The 22,429-nt window shown below is 45.7% G+C and overlaps 1 protein-coding gene across 1 annotated transcript in view; it reads right to left on the bottom strand.

Annotated features, from left to right (window-relative positions):
• The window catches only part of SREK1IP1 (SREK1 interacting protein 1), a 185,088-nt gene that overhangs the window by 16,394 nt on the left and 146,265 nt on the right, over nt 1-22,429 (bottom strand). Inside the window, exon 4 of the mRNA XM_082248201.1 lies at nt 17,705-17,777. Within this exon, the coding sequence (XP_082104327.1) occupies nt 17,705-17,777 (73 nt within the window). The remainder of the gene's footprint in view (nt 1-17,704; nt 17,778-22,429) is intronic.

Genomic DNA, 22,429 nt, shown 5'->3' with positions numbered 1-22,429 from the left:
CACACACACACACACACACACACACACACACACACACACACACACACATATATATATATATTGTGACAGGAAGTCAGGTAAATCTGGGAATGTAGTCACTGAGAGGAGACACATTCCCACCTGCTTTGAAAGTTCACTGATACTATAGGGTGTTGGCTGCAGAGAGAGCCAGCAGGAAGTTGAAAACCATTCAGCTGTTCAGAATGAGGAGATCAAGGACTCTATAATTTGTCCAGAGAAAATCTATTGAGTGCTGCCTCCTGTCGCTGTGTGAGCTGGGAAGAGGAGGACAGACAAACGTGTACCTCCCGACGCCGTGGGGGCATGGGAGAAGGACTGCTGCCGCCTGTCGCCGTGTGGGCTGGGAGAGGGGGACAGTCGGATGTGTGCCTCCCGACAAGCTGGTGAGCATGGGAGAAGACCCCCTACAGCGATGTGAAGCTAAGGAGGGTAACCACGAGTGAAGACGTCTCAAAGGTGAGAAGACAAAGTGTTCCATGTGAAGAGTGTGAAGAGTAAAGGGACCTGTTAAATGAACTGTGTTCAATGTGAAGAATCTGAAGAGTAAAGGATCCTGTTATAAATGAACATGTGCTGTGTGAAAGAAAACAAAGGGACATGTTCAATGGACAATGTTTGTGCTGTGTGAAAAGCAAACAAATGGACATTTGAGTGTCTGCTGTAGGATCAGCAGTGTCGGCCCAACAGTAGGTTGGAAAGACTTCTTAGGTAGGTTCCAGCTGTGAGAAGGTAGCCGCCCACAGAGGCAAGGATTTATTTTGTGTTTTATTTTATTTTGGATGTTTTGCTGCATACAGCCTGGTGAAGAAAACACCATTTAATAAACCACACTGTTTGTTTGCAAGCACTTGTCGGCTATCTCTCTGTGAAAACGCACCCCCAAAGGGGTCATCCACGCCTACCACCGAGCTAATCCCTCACATATGGTGGAGGATGCGGGCATAAGCAGAGATCCCTGCAAGGAAGTGCAAATGTTTGATGAACTTTGTCTGGTGCATGAGATTGCACAATCTATGTGTGCAGGAGAGAAGATCCTGACAGAAAAAAAAAAAAAAAAAAAAAAAGTGTTTTAAAGAGACAGCGGTCTCAAAATTTTTTGATGAACTTTGTTGTGTCTGGTGCAAGTGACTGCACAAACTGTGTGCGCAGGAAAAGAGATCCTGCAAGAGAGAGAAAAACTACATGTGTTGAAGAGACAGTGGTCTGAAAATTGTTTGCTGGACTGTGAAAAATTTGTTTGTGGAGTTATTGAAGATGGGGCGATCCAAACGCCTGAAAAATGCAAAGATAGATGAAATGAGAGACCGGATTCTATGGATGGAGGGGATGTTGCCGTCTGAATCAGCCCCATCCATGCCTAAAGAGAGTCTACTAAAGAGGAAGGTTGTTGTCCCTAGCAACACTGATGAAACGTGTGCTCAGATGAAAAGTAAACTCAAAATGGAGGAGATGTTGAAACATCTGATTATATCAAATGCAGCTCAACAGCAAGCAAATGCAGCTCAACAGCAGGCAAATGCGGATTTTCAGCAGAGCTTTGCAGCTCAACAAAAGGCTCATCAAGAGAGCATGGCAGGCTGGAAACAGAGACGCCAGCAGCCAATGGAGGCCATCGGTTTGGAGGAAACCGAGTATGTGTGCAGGGCTGAGTTGGATGCCTTGCAACGGAAAATGGAAGAAAAGGAACAAGCCTTGGAATTGCTTAAAATGGAGCATAGAAACTTGCAGGAAATGAATGAACTACTCAAGTCTCATGTGTTACAGTGGGAAGAATCCACTGCTCTTCTTTTGGTCGAGTTGAAAAAACGCAGAGAGACTATAATGGAGAAAGATACCATCCTCATGGAAAAGGAAAGTGAAATTCAGACTTTGCAGAAGCAAAGTATGTGTGAAATGTTGGAGTTGCGTAATCAGCTGGAAAAAAGTCTTCAGTCTTTGGGAGCTACAAAAATAGACCTGCAGGAGTCGCAGGAACAGAATGTTGCTCTGAAAGCGACATTGTCTCTCAGCGACAAAGAGAAAAGTGAAAGAGAGGCTAAATTACTGAGTACTGTGTATGAGCTCACCACTTTGAGCAATGTGGTAGATGAATTACGTGCAGACTGTGAAAGTTGGAAAGGTGAAGCCCAACGTTTCCAGCAGCAGTTAAAGGAGAAAGAAGCCTGTGTGGCAGAATTACATTCTTATTCCCAGATGCTAGCCAATGAGGTGAAGGCTCTTATGCAGGGAAAAGGAGATTGTGAACATAAGAGGGAAAAAGTAGAGGCACAGCTTCTGGAATCGCAAGTCAAGGTGTCAGAAGGTGACCGATTGTGTGCTAAGCTGTCAGAGAAGGCAAACCGACTGCAGGTTGAGTTGGACAATGTTACAAATCAGCTTTCTCAAGCAGACAGCAAATCTAGAGAAATTGCGGAAGATTTTTCTATCTTGGAATCGCAGCTGCAAGACACGCAGGAACTCTTACAGGAAGAGAGGTGTCAAAGGCTGAGTTTTAGCACAAAGCTCAAACAAATGGAAGATGAGAAAAATGGCTTCCTGGAACAATTAAAAGAGGAGGCGGAAGCAAAGAAAAACCTATCAGAGCAAGTCGCAACATTGCAAGCTCAGATAGCGGATATGAAAAAACGCATGGAAGAAAGCGTTGGTTCATTACAGTGTGTTGAAGATGTGAAAAAGAAGTTTGATCAGATGCTTGGTGAAGAGAAGACTGTGTCTGCAAAATATGCAGAAGAACGCGCACGTGCAGAAACGGAGGTGCGTGATAACGAGAGCAAAGCCCTGTTCTTGGCTCGCTCTTTGGAGGAAGCTCTAGAGTGTAAGGCTGAACTAGAAAGTGTTAAACAGCTGCGTACAGAAATGGAAGAATTGGTCAGCTCCAAGGATGATGTTGTGAAAAGCGTTCAGGAGCTAGAAAAGTCTAAGCGAGCCTTAGAACAGCAACTAGAAGAGATGAAGATTCCGTTGCAGGAACTGGAAGAGGAATTCCAGGCAACAGAGGATCTGTCCCAAAGAGGGGATAGTGTGCCTGATGCAGTTTTTAAAAGGATCAGTGTTTTGGGGTCTGTCCTGAGTGAGCTTTAGAAATGTGACGACATGTGGCTTGAATCACCCCTTTGGAATAAACCGTTCCTTCAAAAACTTCAAGCATTGGAAAATGTATCATTAGAACTTCAGCAAACAAAGGAGCTGAGTAAGAAATGTGATGATTTCTCAGTTCAGGCTGAAAACCTAGTGGAGAAAACTAAGGCTGTTGGTGAAAACGTGAAGCAAATGAATAAGTGCCTTTCAGGGAGTGTTTCCAAAATGGAACTGGTGAAAGACGGGTGGCAGAAGTTTGATCGTGATCTTGAGATGCATTCCATGTGGAATTCAGATAGAGAAAAGGAACTAGGTGACCTTGAGCGGTCAAATAGTTCAGCAGAAAGTGCATTGAAGAAACCTGTAAAAGAATGTGTTGCAGTTCCATGCTTCTTCACTGATGCAGAGAGGAGGTCTATAATGGATACCACCCAGATCGCTGGGTTCAACTGTGTTGTTGCCTTTAACCCCGATGTTGGTGGAAGGAAAGTTGATGATGTTCTGGTTGGCTACTTCTGTGAAGAGTTTGGCAAGAAATATAAACTGAATATCAAATCAAATAGTAGGCCTTTACTGCGACTCGCTCAGGAGGGCGAAAAGTTTAAGAAGTTGATGAGTGCAAATGCTTCAGATCTGCCTATGAATATGAAATGTTTGAATGATATTGATATCTCTGGGAAAAGGAACAGGGGTCACTTTGAAGAAATGTGTGACAGCCTGTTGTCTCAATTGGAAAATCCTCTGCACAGCATCTTAGAGCAAGCAAAGCTCAAGAAGGAAGATCATTCCCTTTTACAACAAAAAGTCAATGATTGTGTACAGATGTATGGAGAGGCAACTCAAGTCACAGAGGGATGTCAAGAGTCCCTACTTGGAACAAAGCTTAGTGAAGCAAAGGTTCTCAAAGTTTTGTGGAAAACATTTATGGATTGCAGAGAGAGGCGTCTTAAGAATGTTGAAGACATTAAGACTAGCCCAATTGAGTTGCCTATGGATCACGGTCCTCCATGGTGGATTGGACAGACGGTTATGAGGGACAAGCTGTCTGACATTTATGAGAAAGCTGTCAATGAAGATGACAGAAACGAGAAGGAGCAAAATGATGCCAAAAATGCAGTTGAAGAATGTGTATATGAGATGAGAGACAAACTGTGTGGCATTTATGAGAAATCTGTCAATGAAGATGACAAAACAGTTTCATCCGGAAGCTTGAGGATAATAGGAGGCTTATCAGTGAGTCAGCAGTGCCTGACACATGCGTGCCTGGAAATATGTGTCCCAACCCTAGGGTTGAAACAAGAGGGGGGGGTATGTGACAGGAAGTCAGGTAAATCTGGGAATGTAGTCACTGAGAGGAGACACATTCCCACCTGCTTTGAAAGTTCACTGATACTATAGGGTGTTGGCTGCAGAGAGAGCCAGCAGGAAGTTGAAAACCATTCAGCTGTTCAGAATGAGGAGATCAAGGACTCTATAATTTGTCCAGAGAAAATCTATTGAGTGCTGCCTCCTGTCGCTGTGTGAGCTGGGAAGAGGAGGACAGACAAACGTGTACCTCCCGACGCCGTGGGGGCATGGGAGAAGGACTGCTGCCGCCTGTCGCCGTGTGGGCTGGGAGAGGGGGACAGTCGGATGTGTGCCTCCCGACAAGCTGGTGAGCATGGGAGAAGACCCCCTACAGCGATGTGAAGCTAAGGAGGGTAACCACGAGTGAAGACGTCTCAAAGGTGAGAAGACAAAGTGTTCCATGTGAAGAGTGTGAAGAGTAAAGGGACCTGTTAAATGAACTGTGTTCAATGTGAAGAATCTGAAGAGTAAAGGATCCTGTTATAAATGAACATGTGCTGTGTGAAAGAAAACAAAGGGACATGTTCAATGGACAATGTTTGTGCTGTGTGAAAAGCAAACAAATGGACATTTGAGTGTCTGCTGTAGGATCAGCAGTGTCGGCCCAACAGTAGGTTGGAAAGACTTCTTAGGTAGGTTCCAGCTGTGAGAAGGTAGCCGCCCACAGAGGCAAGGATTTATTTTGTGTTTTATTTTATTTTGGATGTTTTGCTGCATACAGCCTGGTGAAGAAAACACCATTTAATAAACCACACTGTTTGTTTGCAAGCACTTGTCGGCTATCTCTCTGTGAAAACGCACCCCCAAAGGGGTCATCCACGCCTACCACCGAGCTAATCCCTCACAATATATATATATATATATATATATATATATATATATATATATATATATATATATATATATATACATATACACACACATAAATACATATATACACAGTGCATTGCGAAAGTATTCAGCCCCCTTGAACTTTTCGACCTTTTGCCACATTTCAGGCTTCAAACATAAAGATCTAAAACTGTAATTTTTTGTGAAGAATCAACAAGTGGGACACAATCATGAAGTGGAACGAAATTTATTGGATATTTCAAACTTTGTTAATAAAAAACTGAAAAATTGGGCGTGCAAAATTATTCAGCCCCTTTACTTTCAGTGCAGCACACTCTCTCCAGAAGTTCAGTGAGGATCTCTGAATGATCCAATGTTGACCTAAATGACTAATGATGATAAATAGAATCCACCTGTGTGTAATCAAGTCTCCGTATAAATGCACCTGCACTGTGACAGTCTCAGAGGTCCGTTTAAAGCACAGAGAGCATCATGAAGAACAAGGAACACACCAGGCAGGTCCGAAATACTGTTGTGGAGAAGTTTAAAGCTGGATTTGGATACAAAAAGATTTCCCAAGCTTTAAACATCCCAAGGAGCACTGTGCAAGCGATAATATTGAAATGGAAGGAGTATCAGACCACTGCAAATCTACGAAGACCTGGCCGTCCCTCTAAACTTTCAGCTCATACAAGGAGAAGACTGATCAGAGATGCAGCCAAGAGGCCCATGATCACTCTGGATGAACTGCAGAGATCTACAGCTGAGGTGGGAGACTCTGTCCATAGGACAACAATCAGTCGTATACTGCACAAATCTGGCCTTTATGGAAGAGTGGCAAGAAGAAAGCCATTTCTTAAAAATATCCATAAAAAGTGTCGTTTAGGCCCCTTTCACACTTGTGCGGCTTCAAAGTCGCGCGATTTACAGCGATTTTGCCGTGATTTTGACTGGGCTTGAATGTCTTTGGCATTAAAACGCTTCAAAATCATGCCAAAGTAGTGCAGGGACTTCTTTGAAGTCGGTGCGACTTCAAGTCGCACATATATGAATGGTACTCATTGGAAATAATGGAGAACGACTTGTGATGCGATTTTGCAGTCCAAAATCGCATGACAAGTCGCACAAATGTGAAAGGGGCCTTAAAGTTTGCCACAAGCCACCTGGGAGACCCACCAAACATGTGGAAGAAGGTGCTCTGGTCAGATGAAACCAAAATCAAACTTTTTGGCAACAATGCAAAACGTTATGTTTGGCATAAAAGCAACACAGCTCATCACCCTGAACACACCATCCCCACTGTCAAACATGGTGGTGGCAGCATCATGGTTTGGGCCTGCTTTTCTTCAGCAGGGACAGGGAAGATGGTTAAAATTCATGGGAAGATGGATGGAGCCAAATACAGGACCATTCTGGAAGAAAACCTGATGGAGTCTGCAAAAGACCTGAGACTGGGATGGAGATTTGTCTTCCAACAAGACAATGATCCAAAACATAAAGCAAAATCTACAATGGAATGGTTCACAAATAAACACATCCAGGTGTTAGAATGGCCAAGTCAAAGTCCAGACCTGAATCCAATCGAGAATCTGTGGAAAGAACTGAAAACTGCTGTTCACAAACGCTCTCCATCCAACCTCACTGAGCTCGAGCTGTTTTGCAAGGAGGAATAGGCAAAAATTTCAGTCTCTCGATGTGCAAAACTGATAGAGACATACCCCAAGCGACTTACAGCTGTAATCGCAGCAAAAGGTGGCGCTACAAAGTATTAACTTAAGGGGGCTGAATAATTTTGCACGCCCAATTTTTCAGTTTTTTATTTGTTAAAAAAGTTTGAAATATCCAATAAATTTCATTCCACTTCATGATTGTGTCCCACTTGTTGATTCTTCACAAAAAATTACAGTTTTATATCTTTATGTTTGAAGCCTGAAATGTGGCAAAAGGTCGAAAATTTAAAGGGGGCCGAATACTTTTGCAATGCACTGACTGTATATATACACACACACACACAGTATCTCACAAAAGTGAGTACACCCCTCACATTTTTGTAAATATTTTATTATATCTTTTCATGTGACAACACTGAAGAAATGACACTTTGCTACAATGTAAAGTAGTGAGTGTACAGGTTGTATAACAGTGTAAATTTGCTGTCCCCTCAAAATAACTCAACACACAGCTATTAATGTCTAAACCGCTGGCAACAAAAGTGAGTACACCCCAAAGTGATAATGTCCAAACTAGGCCCAAAGTGTCAATATTTTGTGTGGCCACCATTATTTTCCAGCACTGCCCTAACCCTCTTGGGCATGGAGTTCACCAGAGCTTCACAGGTTGCCACTGGGGTCCTCTTCGAGACCTTGCGCTCCTTCACCTTCCGTTTGAGGATGCCCCTCAATAGGGTTTTAGTCCGGAGACATGCTTGGCCAGTCCATCACCTTTACCCTCAGCTTCTTTAGCAAGGCAGTGGTCGTCTTGGAGGTGTGTTTGGGGTTGTTATGTTGGAATACTGCTCTGCGACCCAGTCTCCAAAGGGAGGGGGATCTTGCTCTGCTTCCGTATGTCACAGTACATGTTGGCATTCATGGTTCCCTCAATGAACTGTAGCTCCCTAGTGCCGGCAGCACTCATGCAGCTCCACACCATGACACTCCCATCACCATACTTAACTGTAGGCAAGACACACTTGTCTTTGTACTCCTCACCTGGTTGCCACCACACACGCTTGACAACATCTGAACCAAATAAGTTTATCTTGGTGTCATCAGACAACAGAACATGGTTCCAGTAATCCGTACCCTGTAACGCAAACCCTGTCCTTGATTTTTGCATTCATCCAGTTTATCTTGGTGTCATCAGACAACAGGATATGGTTCCAGTAATCTGTACTTTGTAACGCAAACCTTGTCCTTGATTTTTGCATTCATCCAGGGCCATATCTCTGAAACCTTACCTCCTTATTGCGCTCAGTGGAAGCGAGACCTGTAAGAGACTGGATGTTGATCTGGCAGGCCGTCTCCAAATGTTCTTCAAACATACAAGCTTTGGAGAACTCAATTTAAAGTCCTTTCTCAATGATACTTTAACCCAGTGTGCATAGCCCACGTTCCTAGCTATAATCCTTTTGCTTTTGGGGTTGTGGGGCCTAGGGGACTCTATTTCATATATGGTGGTCTTGCCCAGTGGCTCATCACGTATGGATATGGGTAGAGAACATGACTCATTTCATCACACAATTCAGCCTGCGGGAAACCCCGGGGAAAGCTCTTCTCCGTAGACCACTCAAATATACTCTACGACGTTCCAAAGAATCAATTACGTTATTCTTTATAGCAACGAAGCAGACTATATCATGTGCATTGAAAATGCGATTTTTATACTTACTGTAAAATCCATTTCTCTGAGTTCATTGACAGACATAGCTCTCCATTATTCAGAACCACAGTGACTGATTTACCCTTTGTTTGGGGCTACCCTGGATGACATTATTAAGAGTCTCACAGGGGGAAGAGTACCTTTCTTCCACAGTCTGGGAAGGGGTTATATTGCCCCCTACAGGAGTGGAACACTAGGCAGAAAAAAGACTTTGCTAAGCCTATGGGCAGTCCTAGGTGGTATACATCCCCTCTCTGCTATAGGTGTCAGAAGTATTAAAACTTCATAGAGGTGTGGGAGCTGTGTACGTCAATGAACACAGGGAAATGGATTCTACGGTAAGTACAACAATCGGATTTTCTCTTTCGTTCATTTATGGACACAGCTCTCCATTATTCAGAACCACAGGGATGTCCCTAAGCAGTGCCAAAGATGAGGGGTGGGACAACAAAATATCCCAAGGCTAAACACAATAGCCAACCAGGAGCTCAACAAAAAATAACTGGAGCACAACTTTAACAATACAACCCCAAAAAACAAACAGATCCTCTAACCAGCAGCCTGAAAAATTTGTGGCCAAAGGAAGCATCTGCAGATGCCAACACATCCACTTTGTAGAATTTAGTGAAAGTGTGCACCGACGACCAGATAGCCGCCTTGCAAACCTGCGCCACTAATGACGGCAAAAAATGGGGGTCCCCTTGTGGGATTTTATAGGCACATAAAATATAATATATATGAAAATATATGAAAAAGGTAATTGAAAAAATATTATTTTATTATAAACACAGAAATATAATAATTAAAAACAGTACAGGCAAAGAAGAGAGACAGGTGAATCAACCACAGAAGTCTGAACTGACACCCAACATGTTTCGAAGCCAAAGGGAAAATTTTGCTTCTTCTTCAGGGGATGGTTCAAACGGTACTCTAATGAATAAGAAAATATGAAAAATATAGAAGCCAAAGATTTTTTAAGGTTTTATAGGAAGAAAACATTCCAAAATGACTCTTTAGAGTTTTACATGGTAATTTTGATGACATTAGCGAGTACTCACAGGGTTGAAAAAATAGCTGTGCTCAGGTAGCCTGCACGATTAAAACCATCTGGTGGGTGCGAGTGTCCTTGCGACCAAGTGCAATAGGTAAGGTGGTAGACGAATGTACTGGTCAGTAAACCAACAGCTGTTGAGGTCAGGTGTGTGGCCCACAATCAATGGACGTCTGAAGTCCTTAATTAAGAGAAGCCAGGAACAGCCTTTAAACATAGGTAAATGGCAAGAATGTAAGTAATGCCGATCTGAAGAATAGACAGATCAGGGCTAAATACATTGATATATATAATCAAATGGGCAAAAAAAAGGGAAATGTATAATGATGGATGTCGACATGTGAAATGGCCACATGTCTATATATATTATCATGAATATGTAGAAAACATTATACCAAAAAATTGTACCAAAGAGATAGCCCAACAAAAAGAGGGCAATAGGGTCACAATAAGAATGTTGCTGCATATACATATACAAAGCCGATCAAAGAGGGGTTTTTTCTTTGAAAGGAATAGGCAGGAAATTAGATAAAAGATAAATACCTGGATGTTAATGATGGTAGAGCTAAACGGCGACCTCTCAGCACCACAGCCAGCAAACAAATGCGCTGGCTGCGTGTTGCGAGAGGTGCACTATAAGAGTGCTGGCCGGTTAGCACAAGGCGTGTATCAGCTGGCTTCAGGGAAGGGCTTCCCGGAACGCCGGTGCCGAGCCCGCCCCCAACCAACATGCGTCACACATGACGCAACGTGGGCGGGATCGGCGTCTGCTAATGACGGAAGACCAAAGAATCAGTAAAGCGCCCGAGTAGAGTGCGCCATTACAGAGAAAGGAGGAACTTGACCCTTGATAGAATAGGCCTGAGTCACCGTCTGTCTGATCCATCTGGAAATGGTCGCAGAAGAAGCGGACAGCCCATTTCTTGGCCCGTCTGTGATCACAAACAGTGAGTCTGATCTCTGAACGACAAGATAAAGCCACCAGCTCCGACACCCTGCAAGCAGAGGCGACAGCCACCAAAAAGGCCACCTTCTGGGACAGCATAAGCAGGGAAATCTCCTGAATATATTCAAAGGGAGGCTTCTGGAGAACTGAAAGCACCAAGTTCAGATTCCAAGGTAGTAGAGGAGACCACACTGGTGGAGTCAGATGTCAAACCCCTTGAATAAAAGGTACGCACCAGGGAGTGCATGGCCAGGGGTCACTGAAAGAAGACCGACAAGGCCGACACCTGGCCCTTGATGGTACTCAAGGACAATTTCTGCTTAACACCACATTGAAGAAAGGTCAAAATCCGAGCCACCCAAAAAGAACGAGTGTGAACATCAATTGATTCACATCATGAAATGTATGCTTTTCCACGTACAATGGTAGATCTTCCTAGAGGTAGACTTCCTAGCCTTCATCAGTGTCCGAATCACCGACCCACGCAAACCTCTATCCTTCAGCGACTGTAAAGTAGGATAGCAGATCCTCCCTGAGAGGCAGTCTCCAAGGGACTTTGGCGACCAATTGCACCAGGTCGGCGTACTAAGACCAGCGAGGCCAGTCCGGGGCCACTAGAATGACCGGAATTCCTTAGGCCTCAATCCTGCACAAAATCCACGGCAGAAGCTTGAGAGGAGGAAGTGCATAAATCAGACGATACTGGCCCCATGGGGCCACCAGAGAGTCTGTGGCATCCACCAGAGGATCCAGTGACCTTGCCACAAACTTCGGGATGCCAACAGATCCACCTCGGGGGTTGCCCCACTGTATCTGACCACTCACCTTTGTCCAACGGATGGACAAAGGGACCACTCTCACCTTTGTCCAACGCATGGCAACTGAGATAGTCCACCTGCCAGTTTTCCACTCCTGGAATGTCTGAGAGGGCGGGAACGAACCGTTCTACCCACCAGAGGATGCCAGATACTTCCAGGGCTGCCAACACACTCTTTGTTCCGCCCTGGTGACTGACATAGGCCACCGCCGTGGCATTGTCTGACTGGATCCATACCAGGAGCCCCCCAGAGCTGATCCGTCCAGTGTTACAAGCACAGCTTGATCGTCTAAAGTTCCAAGAAATTTAATCGGTAGTGTCAGGGAGGCAAGTCAATACCTGCAGGCAAGTCCCTGTTCCTCGATCCTCCCAAAGAAAAGGTGCGTTAGAGCGTGCCAACGTGCACGCGCATCTGTATGCGCACAGGCGAACCAATATGCGCCGGACTGCGAATAGATGTGCGCATGCCCGCACAATTGTTTGCGGCGCATCCTGTGACAGATGAAGTCGCCAAATGGGCTATTTAAGCTGGATCTGCACCTAGGATCAGTTCGGTCTCATCTACAGCGTTCTGCGATTGTCCTGTTCCTTGTTACCTGTATCTGCTCTTGAAATACTGACCTGGCTTGGCTCTGACTATTGCTGCTCTCTGCCTGCATCAACCCTGGCCTGTTCCTTGAGCATTCTCCTGTCTCCCCATCTGTACCTGATCTAATCACTCTGTGTATGACCCAGCTTGTCTGACTCGGTTTATCTTCCAGTCCCCCATGGAGCTACCAAGTTGCTGCATTGGTCCATCTGCTACTGGGAAATATGCTTCCTTCTGGTGCTTTACTCAGCCAGCAGTTCTGCAGCCAGCATGTCCACTGGCACTCGTGTGACTCTGCACTCCAGCGCCACCTGTTTACTCTATCAGGGGCTCCAAGTCAGGGGTGTAAGAGAGGCCCCCCTCTGCATAACCAGGCTCTACCCACCAGGTACGTGACAGGTAGTCTGGACTCTTCCAGCGTCCAACAACCCTAATTGGAGCTCAGTCCTAGGACACCTCCCTACCCGGACAGACTGGCATCCGTGGTGACCAACATCCAATACAAGGGGGGAAAGGATTTGCCCTGTCGGAAAGCTAAGCCACCAGACCAGGTTTCCCAGCTCAGCTGAATCTGATTTTCCAGAGACCTCCGACACTATTTTACCAGGATGTCCCTTTGAAGGGACCTCGTATGGAACTGTGCAAATGGAACCGCCTCGAAGGTAGATACCATCAGGCCCAGCACCCACATGCAAGTCCAGTGGGAGGACCACCTGCTGGACAGTAGTAGATGAATTGAAGCATGCAACTTCTGGAGTTTGTCCAGAGGAAGGAACACTCTGGCTAGAGCCAAATCCAGAGTCAGATCCAGATAATCCAATTTTCTGGATTGAATCAGAGCAGACTTCTGGTAATTTAGAAGCCAACCAAACTCTTTCAGTGTCTGTATAGTTATCTCTACATCATCCATCAGGGCAACAGAGGACTCGCAAGAGGAGGTTGTCCAGGCAGCCCAGTACCACAATCCCCTGCTGACGTAGCAATGCGAGAATGCGCATATTGGAATGTGCAGGTAAGCATCCTTGATGTCGATAGAAGCAAGAAAGTACCCCTGATGAAAGGATGCCATCAACGTGCGAATGGACTCCATTCTGAACTTCTGTACCCGCACAAAGCAGTTCAGGGCTTTGAGGTCCAGAATCGGAGGTACCTTGCCCTCCTTCTTTGGAACCGTGAACAGGTTTGAATAAAATCCCTAAAACATATATGATGCCGAAACCAGGACAATCACACCCTGAAGCAACAGGTCTTGCACCATTTGTCGTTTACCAAGGAGGTTCACGGGCCCAGAAACCAGCGAAGACATCCCCCCCCACCCCAGGAAGAGGTGAGGGTGCACTTTCATGCTGAAGGAGTCTAGAAAATCCCGCTCTCAGCTTGCCAGACCAGGGCCGCTTGGAACCTCCCTAGGAGGACTTGAAAGGTTTTGAGCTTTAGTCAGTGGACCCCGAGGGACGAAAAAACTTCTGGTTAGCCAAGAAAGGCAGCTCAAGTTTGCGAAAAGGTTCTTTCCCTTCCCAGACGGTGGAAGAAAGGTACACCCCCCCCCCGTAAGACTCTTGACCACTTCAATAAAAGGAACTTTCACCCCCTTCCTGCCCAAGCCAATTTTCATCTTTTAGCGCTGTTACATTTTGAATGACAATTGCGTGGCTATGCAACACTGTACCCGAACTAAATTTTATAATTTTTTTCCCAAAAATGGAGCTTTCTTTTGGTGGCATTTGATCCCCACTGGGTTTTTTCTTTTATGCTAAATAAAAAAGATCGAAAATTTTGAAAAAAAAAAAAAAAAAAGTTTTTCTTTGTTTACGTTATAAAATTTTGTAAATAAGTAAGTTTTCTCCTGCACTGAGTACTGATGGGCACTGATGAGGCAGCACTGATGATGAGACACTAATATGCAACACTGATAGGCGCTTATAGGTGGCACTGATGGGCACTTATAGGTGGTACTGATGGGCAATGATAGGTGGCACTGATGAGGAGGTACTGACAGGCATTACTAATGGGCAGTGATTGGCATTCCTAATAGGCACCGAGTGGCATCTTTGGTAAGCACTTATTGACATTCCTGGTTGCCTAGGCTTGGCATCCCTAGTGACATGGGTTGGCATCCCTGGTGGGGCTCTAGTGGACATCCCTGATGGGTCTGCACTGATGATCAGTGCGCTGATTACCAGTGCAGACCCCCCCGTCAGAAGAGCCACTGATTGGCTCTTGTCAGCGCGAACTGAGGAAAGCCGATAAACAGCACTTCCTTGTTACCATGTGATCAGCTGTGATTGGACACAGCTGATCACATGGTAAAGTGCCTACGTCATAGGCTCTTAACCAGGATCAGAGACGCGGTGTGCCAGAGTGACACACCGCACCACCGATCGCCACTCTGAGTGCCCTCGCGGGTGCACGTGAGCGGCTTATCCTGTTGGACATCATATGACGCCCAGTCAGTATAACTTAACCACTTTGCGGCTGTCATTCTGCTATATGGTGGGCGGAAAGTGGTTTATGATGTCATCCAGGGTAGCCTCAAACAGGACGATTGCCTTGAAAGGCTAAATTAGTCACTGTGGTTCTGAATAATGGAAAGCGGTGTCCCTCAATGAACAAAAGAGAAATCACATCTCTCCATTTTGAGGATGTTAAATCTAGAATTCAAGGTTTCTTTACTAATGAAAAATTATTGGTGGTGTTGGAAGACAAACACGATAAATTCCCTTCAGGGTGGCAGCCCTGGCTTTACTATTAGCCAGTCTCCTGCTTCACCACGCAGTTGATTCACCTCTGATTAGTGGATTTATTGCCACCTTCCCTGATCCCTATGGGACATGGCTGTGGTAGCTGAGATTCCTTCCATTCCTTCCTTTTCTCACTGCTATCTCCATTGTGACTTTTCGCTTTACTTTATTGGGGATTTGTTCTCGCCTATCTCTACTTGACTTCTTGTTTTATAATAATCTTTGACAAAACCTGTCGCTGTTTGTACTCCTACTAAAATTTTGTGGTTTAGTTAGCCTGCTCCTCCATTTCAGCACGTGGCTCCCTTTTGTTATGCAGGATCCAAGGGGATATCTTCCAGCACTAAATTGTACGACCCTCAGAAAACTTTAGTTTAATGTTTTTCATGGCTCATACTAGCTCTTGCTGCACAGATCTCTTGTTACAAGTGACCTTCATATAGGACACACATTTACATTGCTCTTATGACCCTTGCACAGGTTTACGATTTTATTGCTTCAGCTGGATGTTATCTTCCCCAATAATATGTATATTAGCTTTTTTGCATGCTTAAATTTTGCAGTGACAGCCTCATTTCATGATCCCCTAAAATGCCAGGATGATATAATTTTTGGAATATGAAGTCATTTTATTATTTTTTTATACTGTCACCAGTGCAGTACCATCATATGACTGGTGTGGCGTTAATCAGAAATAAAAAAAAAATTCAAATTTTTCAAAATTGTTTTTTTTTTTACTTTTTTTTTTTCTTGGTTTCTTTCTATTATTTATTTGTATACATATGTTCATCAGAGTAGCTCAGTGTCCCTGTAAGTGCCGGGTTCAAACTAGTGCAGTTTGCGAGATCGCATGTAATTCGGAGCGCACTGCTCCTTCATTACATGCGATCTCATGTGCGGATGCGAGTTCAGCCATACACTTTGTATGGCTGAATTCGCACTGTATCCGCACCAAACATGCACATTAGCTTTCTATCAATGCCAGCTTGCCTACTGTTGACATGCTGTGATTAGCAACAGCTAATTACATGGTATAGGGTGCTGTGGTTGCACCAATCACAGCATCACAATACAGTGATGAATGGAAGCCATTCATGACTGTTTTGTTGAAATGGTAATTGTGATCATTATGACAAATCATAGTGGTCACTTAATACCCTGGCTGCTCACAGCAGCTGGGTACCGTGAGCTGTGATTTGCTGTGTCCACCTAGTGTGCTTGTGCTAGGAGACATACCTGTACGTCACCTAGCCTGGCTGTGCCGCCCATCCACAGCAAATGTACTGTGGGCGGCCAAGAAGAATTTATTTTAACCACTTCCTGACCACCCGCCACCTTTTTACTGCGGCAGGGTGGCTCCCCTGCACAAACTGACGTAGACCTACATCGGTCGCACGGGAAGCTAGGGGGCGAGCGCTTGCCGCCACCGGCGCGTTCCCCCCCCCCACTCGGCAGCGGGGAAGCCGATGCACGGGTCAGGCGGCTCAGATTGCCGCCTGACACCCGCGATTGCTCCCCGCTGAGAGAGAAGAACGGTCAGCTGTTGTAAACACAGTTGACCATTCTTCTCCCTGAAATGATCATAGAAGCCCATGTGATCTTTCTATAGGATCACATTTCTCTATGGTCGTTTCAGAAGCCACGGCCCCCCCCCCACAGTTAGAAACACTCCCCTAGGCTCACATTTAACCCCTTGATCACCCACAGGGTTAACCCCTTCCCTGCCAATGGCATTAATACAGTAACAGTGCATGTTTTTAGCACTGATTGCTGTAGTAATGTCACTGGTATCCCCAAAAGTGTCAAAAATGGCCAAAAAAAAAAAAAAAACGCAGATCGCCACCATTACTAGTAAAAAAAAAGAAACTATAAAAATAACATAAATCTTTCCCGTAGTTAGTAGACGCAATAACTTTTGCGCAAACCAATCAAAATACGCTTGTTGTGATTTTTTTTAACCAAAAAATATGTAGCAGAAAACAAATTGGCCTACAATGTTAAAAAATTTAGATTTTTACATTTTTTTTTTTTTGAGAATGTCATATAGCAGAATGTGAAAAATAGTTTTTTTTTTTTCCCTCAAAATCGTCGCTCTTTTTTTGTTTATAGCGCAAAAAATAAAAATCGCACAGGTGATCAAATACCACCAAAAGATTTGTGGGGAAAAAAGAACATCAATTTTTTTTTTGGGTACAGCGTCGCATGACTGTGCAATTCTCCGTTAAAATAACGCAGTGCCGAATCGCAAAATAGGGCCTGGTCAGGAAGGGGGCAAATCCTTCCGGTCTTAAAGTGGTTAAAAAAATACAAGGTGTTTTAGGAATGGCAGCAGTGCTGATCAAGCAACCCCCTGTGGTCAGTGTGCAGTGGGGAAGCTGCTCGCATAGAACACGAGCAAGACATGGAAGAATGCGGCTATCAATGTAATAGCACCAACCACAGTGATTTCCAGCTTCCCCAGAGATTGATGAGGTATTATTAATGCATACTTACATTGTACCAAGCTAACCAATGTACTTATGCAAAACAAATAATTTCTGAGGAACAACCTAAAAAAGACACACATTTTGCTTTTCCATTAAGCTGGATTGATTGTTTCGTTTTTAAGTTTATTCAATGTAAATGATCTTGTTTATACCTAACACAGGGTCCCGATTAGAAAAAAAAACAAAACTAAACTATAGATGTTGTTATATAGCACTAAACTGGGTGTTTTAGCAGTATTTTTTACAGCCTCTAAAAAGCCATTTTACCAAATAGCAAAGATTTTATGAAGACCATTTAGACCTACAGTAAGTAAAAAAACAGCACTGAAATTAAATTGTGAGGTTACGATTCATATGAAGAAGTATATACAGAGCAGCGTATTCACAAAGCCACATTCTGAAATCATTTTAAAGGTTACCTTTTCTTTGGCTTCTTGGTTTTCGTTTTCTCCTTTTTTTTCTTCAGCTTCTTCTTATTCACTTCTACCTCCTCTGTTAAAATGAAATACGGGGAAATGAAATCAGAACATTTGATCACTATGGATAAACAGCAAAGCCATTTGAAGCACCATATTATCTCAGCACTACACGTTTGGCTTTCTTTATTCTGAACTCAACGTTTGATATGAAATGCCTCTATGTGAAATTTATACAAAAAAAAAATTCACAAAAAGGACCAAACAAAAATATCATTGGATTCAGCATTAAGAAAACCTGTATTTAGAGACAAACCATAAAACTGACCCTGAGCATTAATAGGCACCAGTATCTGGAGGGGGCAATTACAGTCATTATACTGCCTCAACTGTGCCCTGGGCACCTCTCAATGTTTGTTGGTCACTTTCAGTTTTGCAGGATGCACCACATCCCACAAAGCTATGCAAAGGTATCAGTAAGTAACTGACAGAAATTAGGCTGCTCCATGAGAAAGGTTTGACAGCCAAGATATGCATGGAGCAGATTTGGTCCACCCTTTATTTGTTTAGTAACAAGTTCTCCTTGGTATCCATGATTTCTCCACTATAATTATTCCTTATTTAAATGTGGTCCCTGCATTTGTACTCTTTTCAGACAAGGCATATTTTCTACAGATACATTACATCAAATAACGGAATTTTTTAAGAACTTACCGTAAAATTCCTTTCTCTGAGTCCTCTGACAGTCGCCCCCCACTCATACAGTCATCACTTATGGGTATTGACCTCTTATCCAGAGGAGCAAGCTAGGCACAAGATTTGTTAAAACACAAAACAATTTGCATAGACACACATATAGGGGGCTGTCCCTCTGGTCCAATACCCCCCTACTAGCAGTATTCCCAAATCAGTTTGGTAGCAAGCAGTAAATAGTCCAAAAACCCCAAAAAAGAGGGGCGGCGACTGTCAGAGGACTCAGAGAAAGGAATTTTACGGTAAGTTCTTACAAAAATTCAGTTTTCTCTTACATCCTCTGACAGTCGCCGCTCCACTCATACAATCATCACTTATGGAATGTCCCAAAGCAGTGTAGATATGAGGGGTGGGAAGCGCTACCGTGACAAAGGCAACGCAGCACCCAGGTCAGAGAAGAGAACCTTATCTGAACCAGAAAGGTAAAAAAAAAAAAACGCTGGGTAACAGAAAAGCTCAACAGGAGCGAACAAAACCCAGGAAGGCAAATCAACAAACTGGAAACAAACCCCAACAGGTGGGGACAGACTAACGTCATGTCCCCCTCAAGGCACTGCCGCACACAGAACTTTGCGGCCAAAGGAGGCATCTGCCGATGCCAAAACATCGTTTGTAAAATTTGGAAAAAGTGTGCACAGACGACCAAGTCGCTGCCTTGCACACCTGGGCCACCGATGCTTGATGTCGGAAAGCCCAGGACGTACTCACCGCTCTGGTAGAGTGCGCCTTGACAGGGAAGGGCAGCACCCGTTCCCTAATTGAATAGGCCTGTACTATCGTCTGTCTGATCCATTTCAAAATGGTTGCCGCAGATGCAGCCATACCCTTCCGAGGGCCCTCGGGAAGGACAAAAAGAGAATCTGTCTTTCTGAAGGATTCAGTAGACGACAGGTACACCCTGATCGCCCGGACCACATCCAAGGAATGCAAGGCAAACTCCTTAGGATGTTTAGGATTCGCACACAGCGAAGGCAAGACAATGTCCTTGTTAAGATGAAAATCAGATACCACCTTAGGAAGGAAAGATTGGTGAGGTCGCAAGACCACCTTATCCCTATGAACAACCAGGTAAGGGGAGCGGCAGGACAGGGCCGCCAACTCCGACACTCTGCGAGCAGATGTGATCGCCACCAGGAAGGCAACCTTCCGTGACAGCACCAGCAGAGGAATCTCCCTGATGTTCCCAAATGGAGGACGTTGCAAAACGGACAGGACCAAATTCAGGTCCCAAGGAGGTAAAGGTGCTCTCCTAGTGGGAGCCAGATGACGCACCCCTTGAATAAAGGTGCGTATCAAAGAGTTTGACCCCAAAGGCCGCTGGAAAAGGATTGCCAGCGCAGACAACTGACCCTTAATAGTGGTCAGCAAAAGACGCTGGTCCACACCAGATTTCATGAAGGCCAACACCCTCGTCACCGAAAAGGAGCGAGGAGGGAAACCCTGCGATTCACACAAGGCAAAATAAGCCTTTCAAGTATGGTAATATAGCTTACCGGGCGAGGCCTTCCTAGCCTTGTGTAGGGTAGGAATGACCACCAACGAGATACCCCGATCTCTCAGGACCTGGCTTTCAACAGCCACGCCGTTAAAGCCAGCGACTGTAAAGCAGGATGGAAGATCGGCCCCTGAGACAGTGGATCGTCTCGTAACGGGAGCCGCCAGGGAGGCTCGACGACCAGTTGCATGATGTCCGAGTACCAAGACCGGCGCGGCCAGTCCGGGGCCACCAGAATCACCAACTTCGGTTCCGAGACCAACCTTCAAAGGAACCTGGACAACAACTGAATCGGGGGGGAAGGCATAAATCAGATGATACCGATTCCAAGGCACCACCAGCGCATCCGAGGCGTCTGCCAGAGGATCGCGCGTTCTTGCCACGAACCTTCCCATCTTGTTGTTTAGACGAGACGCGAACAGGTCCACATCCGGGGACCCCCAACGCGCACACAGCATCTGAAACACCTCTGGGTGTAAGGACCATTCCCCCTGGTCCAGGATCTGGTGGCTCAGATAATCTGCCTGCCAGTTCTCCACACCTGGAATGTGAACTGCCGAAATCGCCGGGACCTGTGCCTCGGCCCAAGACAGAATTTTGGTCACTTCCTGGGCCGCCCGGGCACTCCTGGTGCCCCCTTGGTGATTGATGTAAGCCACCGCAGTGGCGTTGTCCGTCTGCACACGCACAGGGCGACCCCGAAGATGATCCAACCAACGGAGCAAGCATAGTCTGATCGCTTGCAGTTCCAAGATATTTATCGAAGGGAGGACTCCTCCTCCGACCAAGTGCCCTGGGCAGACAGAGTGCCCAGAATGCCACCCCAGCCCGACAGGCTGGCGTCCGTGGTGATCACTGTTCACAACAACGGCTGGAAGCATTTCCCCTCCGTCAGAGCCGGAGACTGGAGCCACCACAGAAGATCCTCTCTGACTTGGTGACTCAAAGATATCCTCCTTTCCAAGGAATGAGGAAGCCTGTCCCACCTAGCCAGGATCTCCGCTTGGAGAGATCGTGTGTGGAACTGTGCAAATGGTATCGCCTCGAAGGCTGACACCATCAAACCCAGAACCACATGCAGGTCCTGAGCGACGAGGAATTGTTGTCCCTGAGGGACCTGACCTCGTTCTGTAGAATCCGGAGTTTGTCCTCCGGCAGAAAAAAACTTTTGCATGGGTGGAGTCCAGGACCATCCCCAAGTAAGGGAGACGAACAGAAGGGGACAATGTCGACTTCTGCAAGTTGATGGTCCACCCAAACTCCTGGAGCGTCTGAACCGTGGTTGACAGATCGCGCAACAGAGTTGGACTGGAACTCGATCTTAACAGGAGATCGTCCAGATATCCCAGAATCGCAATCCCCTCCGCCCTCAACAGGGCCAGAACCGGAGCCAACACTTTGGAAAAAAACCCTTGGAGTCGAAGCGAGACCGAAGGGTAGCACCACAAACTGATAGTGCTCCTCCGCGTCTGATGACCCTCGAATATGGGGGATGTGTAGATACGCATCCTTGAGGTCGATTGAAGCCAGGAAATATCCCGGGCTCAGGGAGGCTACCAACGAAAGAAGAGATTCCATACAGAATTTTTGAACCCGCACGAAGCGGTTCAGAGATTTCAAGTCCAGAATCGGACGCACCTTGCCCTCCTTTCTGGTCACTGTGAACAGATTTGAGTAAAACCCCCGAAATCTGTCCCGATGAGGCACCGGGACAATCACTCCCTGGGCGATGAGATCCTGAACCGCCCGTTGAAGATCTTGTAAACGATCTGGGGTCAAATGAACATTTGAGGGAAAGAACCTGCCTGCTGGACGCGATCGGAATTCGATCTTGTACCTTGACCGAATGAGTTCCTGAACCCACCTGTCCTGAATCCGGGACAACCAAGGTTCGGGAAAACCGTGCAGACGTCCCCCCCACCCCTGAAACGGATGAGGGTGTCCCTTCTGGTCGAGGCGGACTGGGCCACCGTGCCAGCGTGGGCAGCTTTTGATTTGCCCGACCAAGGCTTCTTCTGGCCACCAGCGCCCTTGAAGGATTTGCCCTTGTCTTGTGCCTTGAAGGCACGAAAGGACCCCGCTTACCGTGGAAAAACTTACCCTTGGGTGCTTGAGGCAGCAGAGTGCTTTTGCCTCCAATGACCCTCTTAACCAACTCGTCCAGGGAGTCCCCAAAAAGGCGATTCCCTGCATAAGGGATGTCAGACACCGTCTTCCTGGAAGTCTGGTCAGCCGACCAGCTCTTTAGCCACACCATATGACAGATTATCACCGCGACAGCAGATAGTCGCGAAACTAAGCACCTTGGCCCACTCTACCACAGCCTGAGAGACCATTACAGAGGCGAACACGGGTTTCATCAAAGAATCTGCCACCATATAGGAGTGGCGAGTAAGAGACTCCACCCGTCTATCCGTAGGGTCCCTAAACACCAGATAATCCTCCACGGGCATTAGAGTGGCCTTGTTCAACCTGGACAC

Source organism: Pelophylax lessonae (genome assembly GCF_965119305.1).
Source record: "Pelophylax lessonae genome assembly, chromosome: 1".
Lineage (NCBI taxonomy): Eukaryota > Metazoa > Chordata > Amphibia > Anura > Ranidae > Pelophylax > Pelophylax lessonae.
Note: the sequence above shows the minus strand (reverse complement) of the source record. Positions and strands in the feature narration are given on the sequence as shown.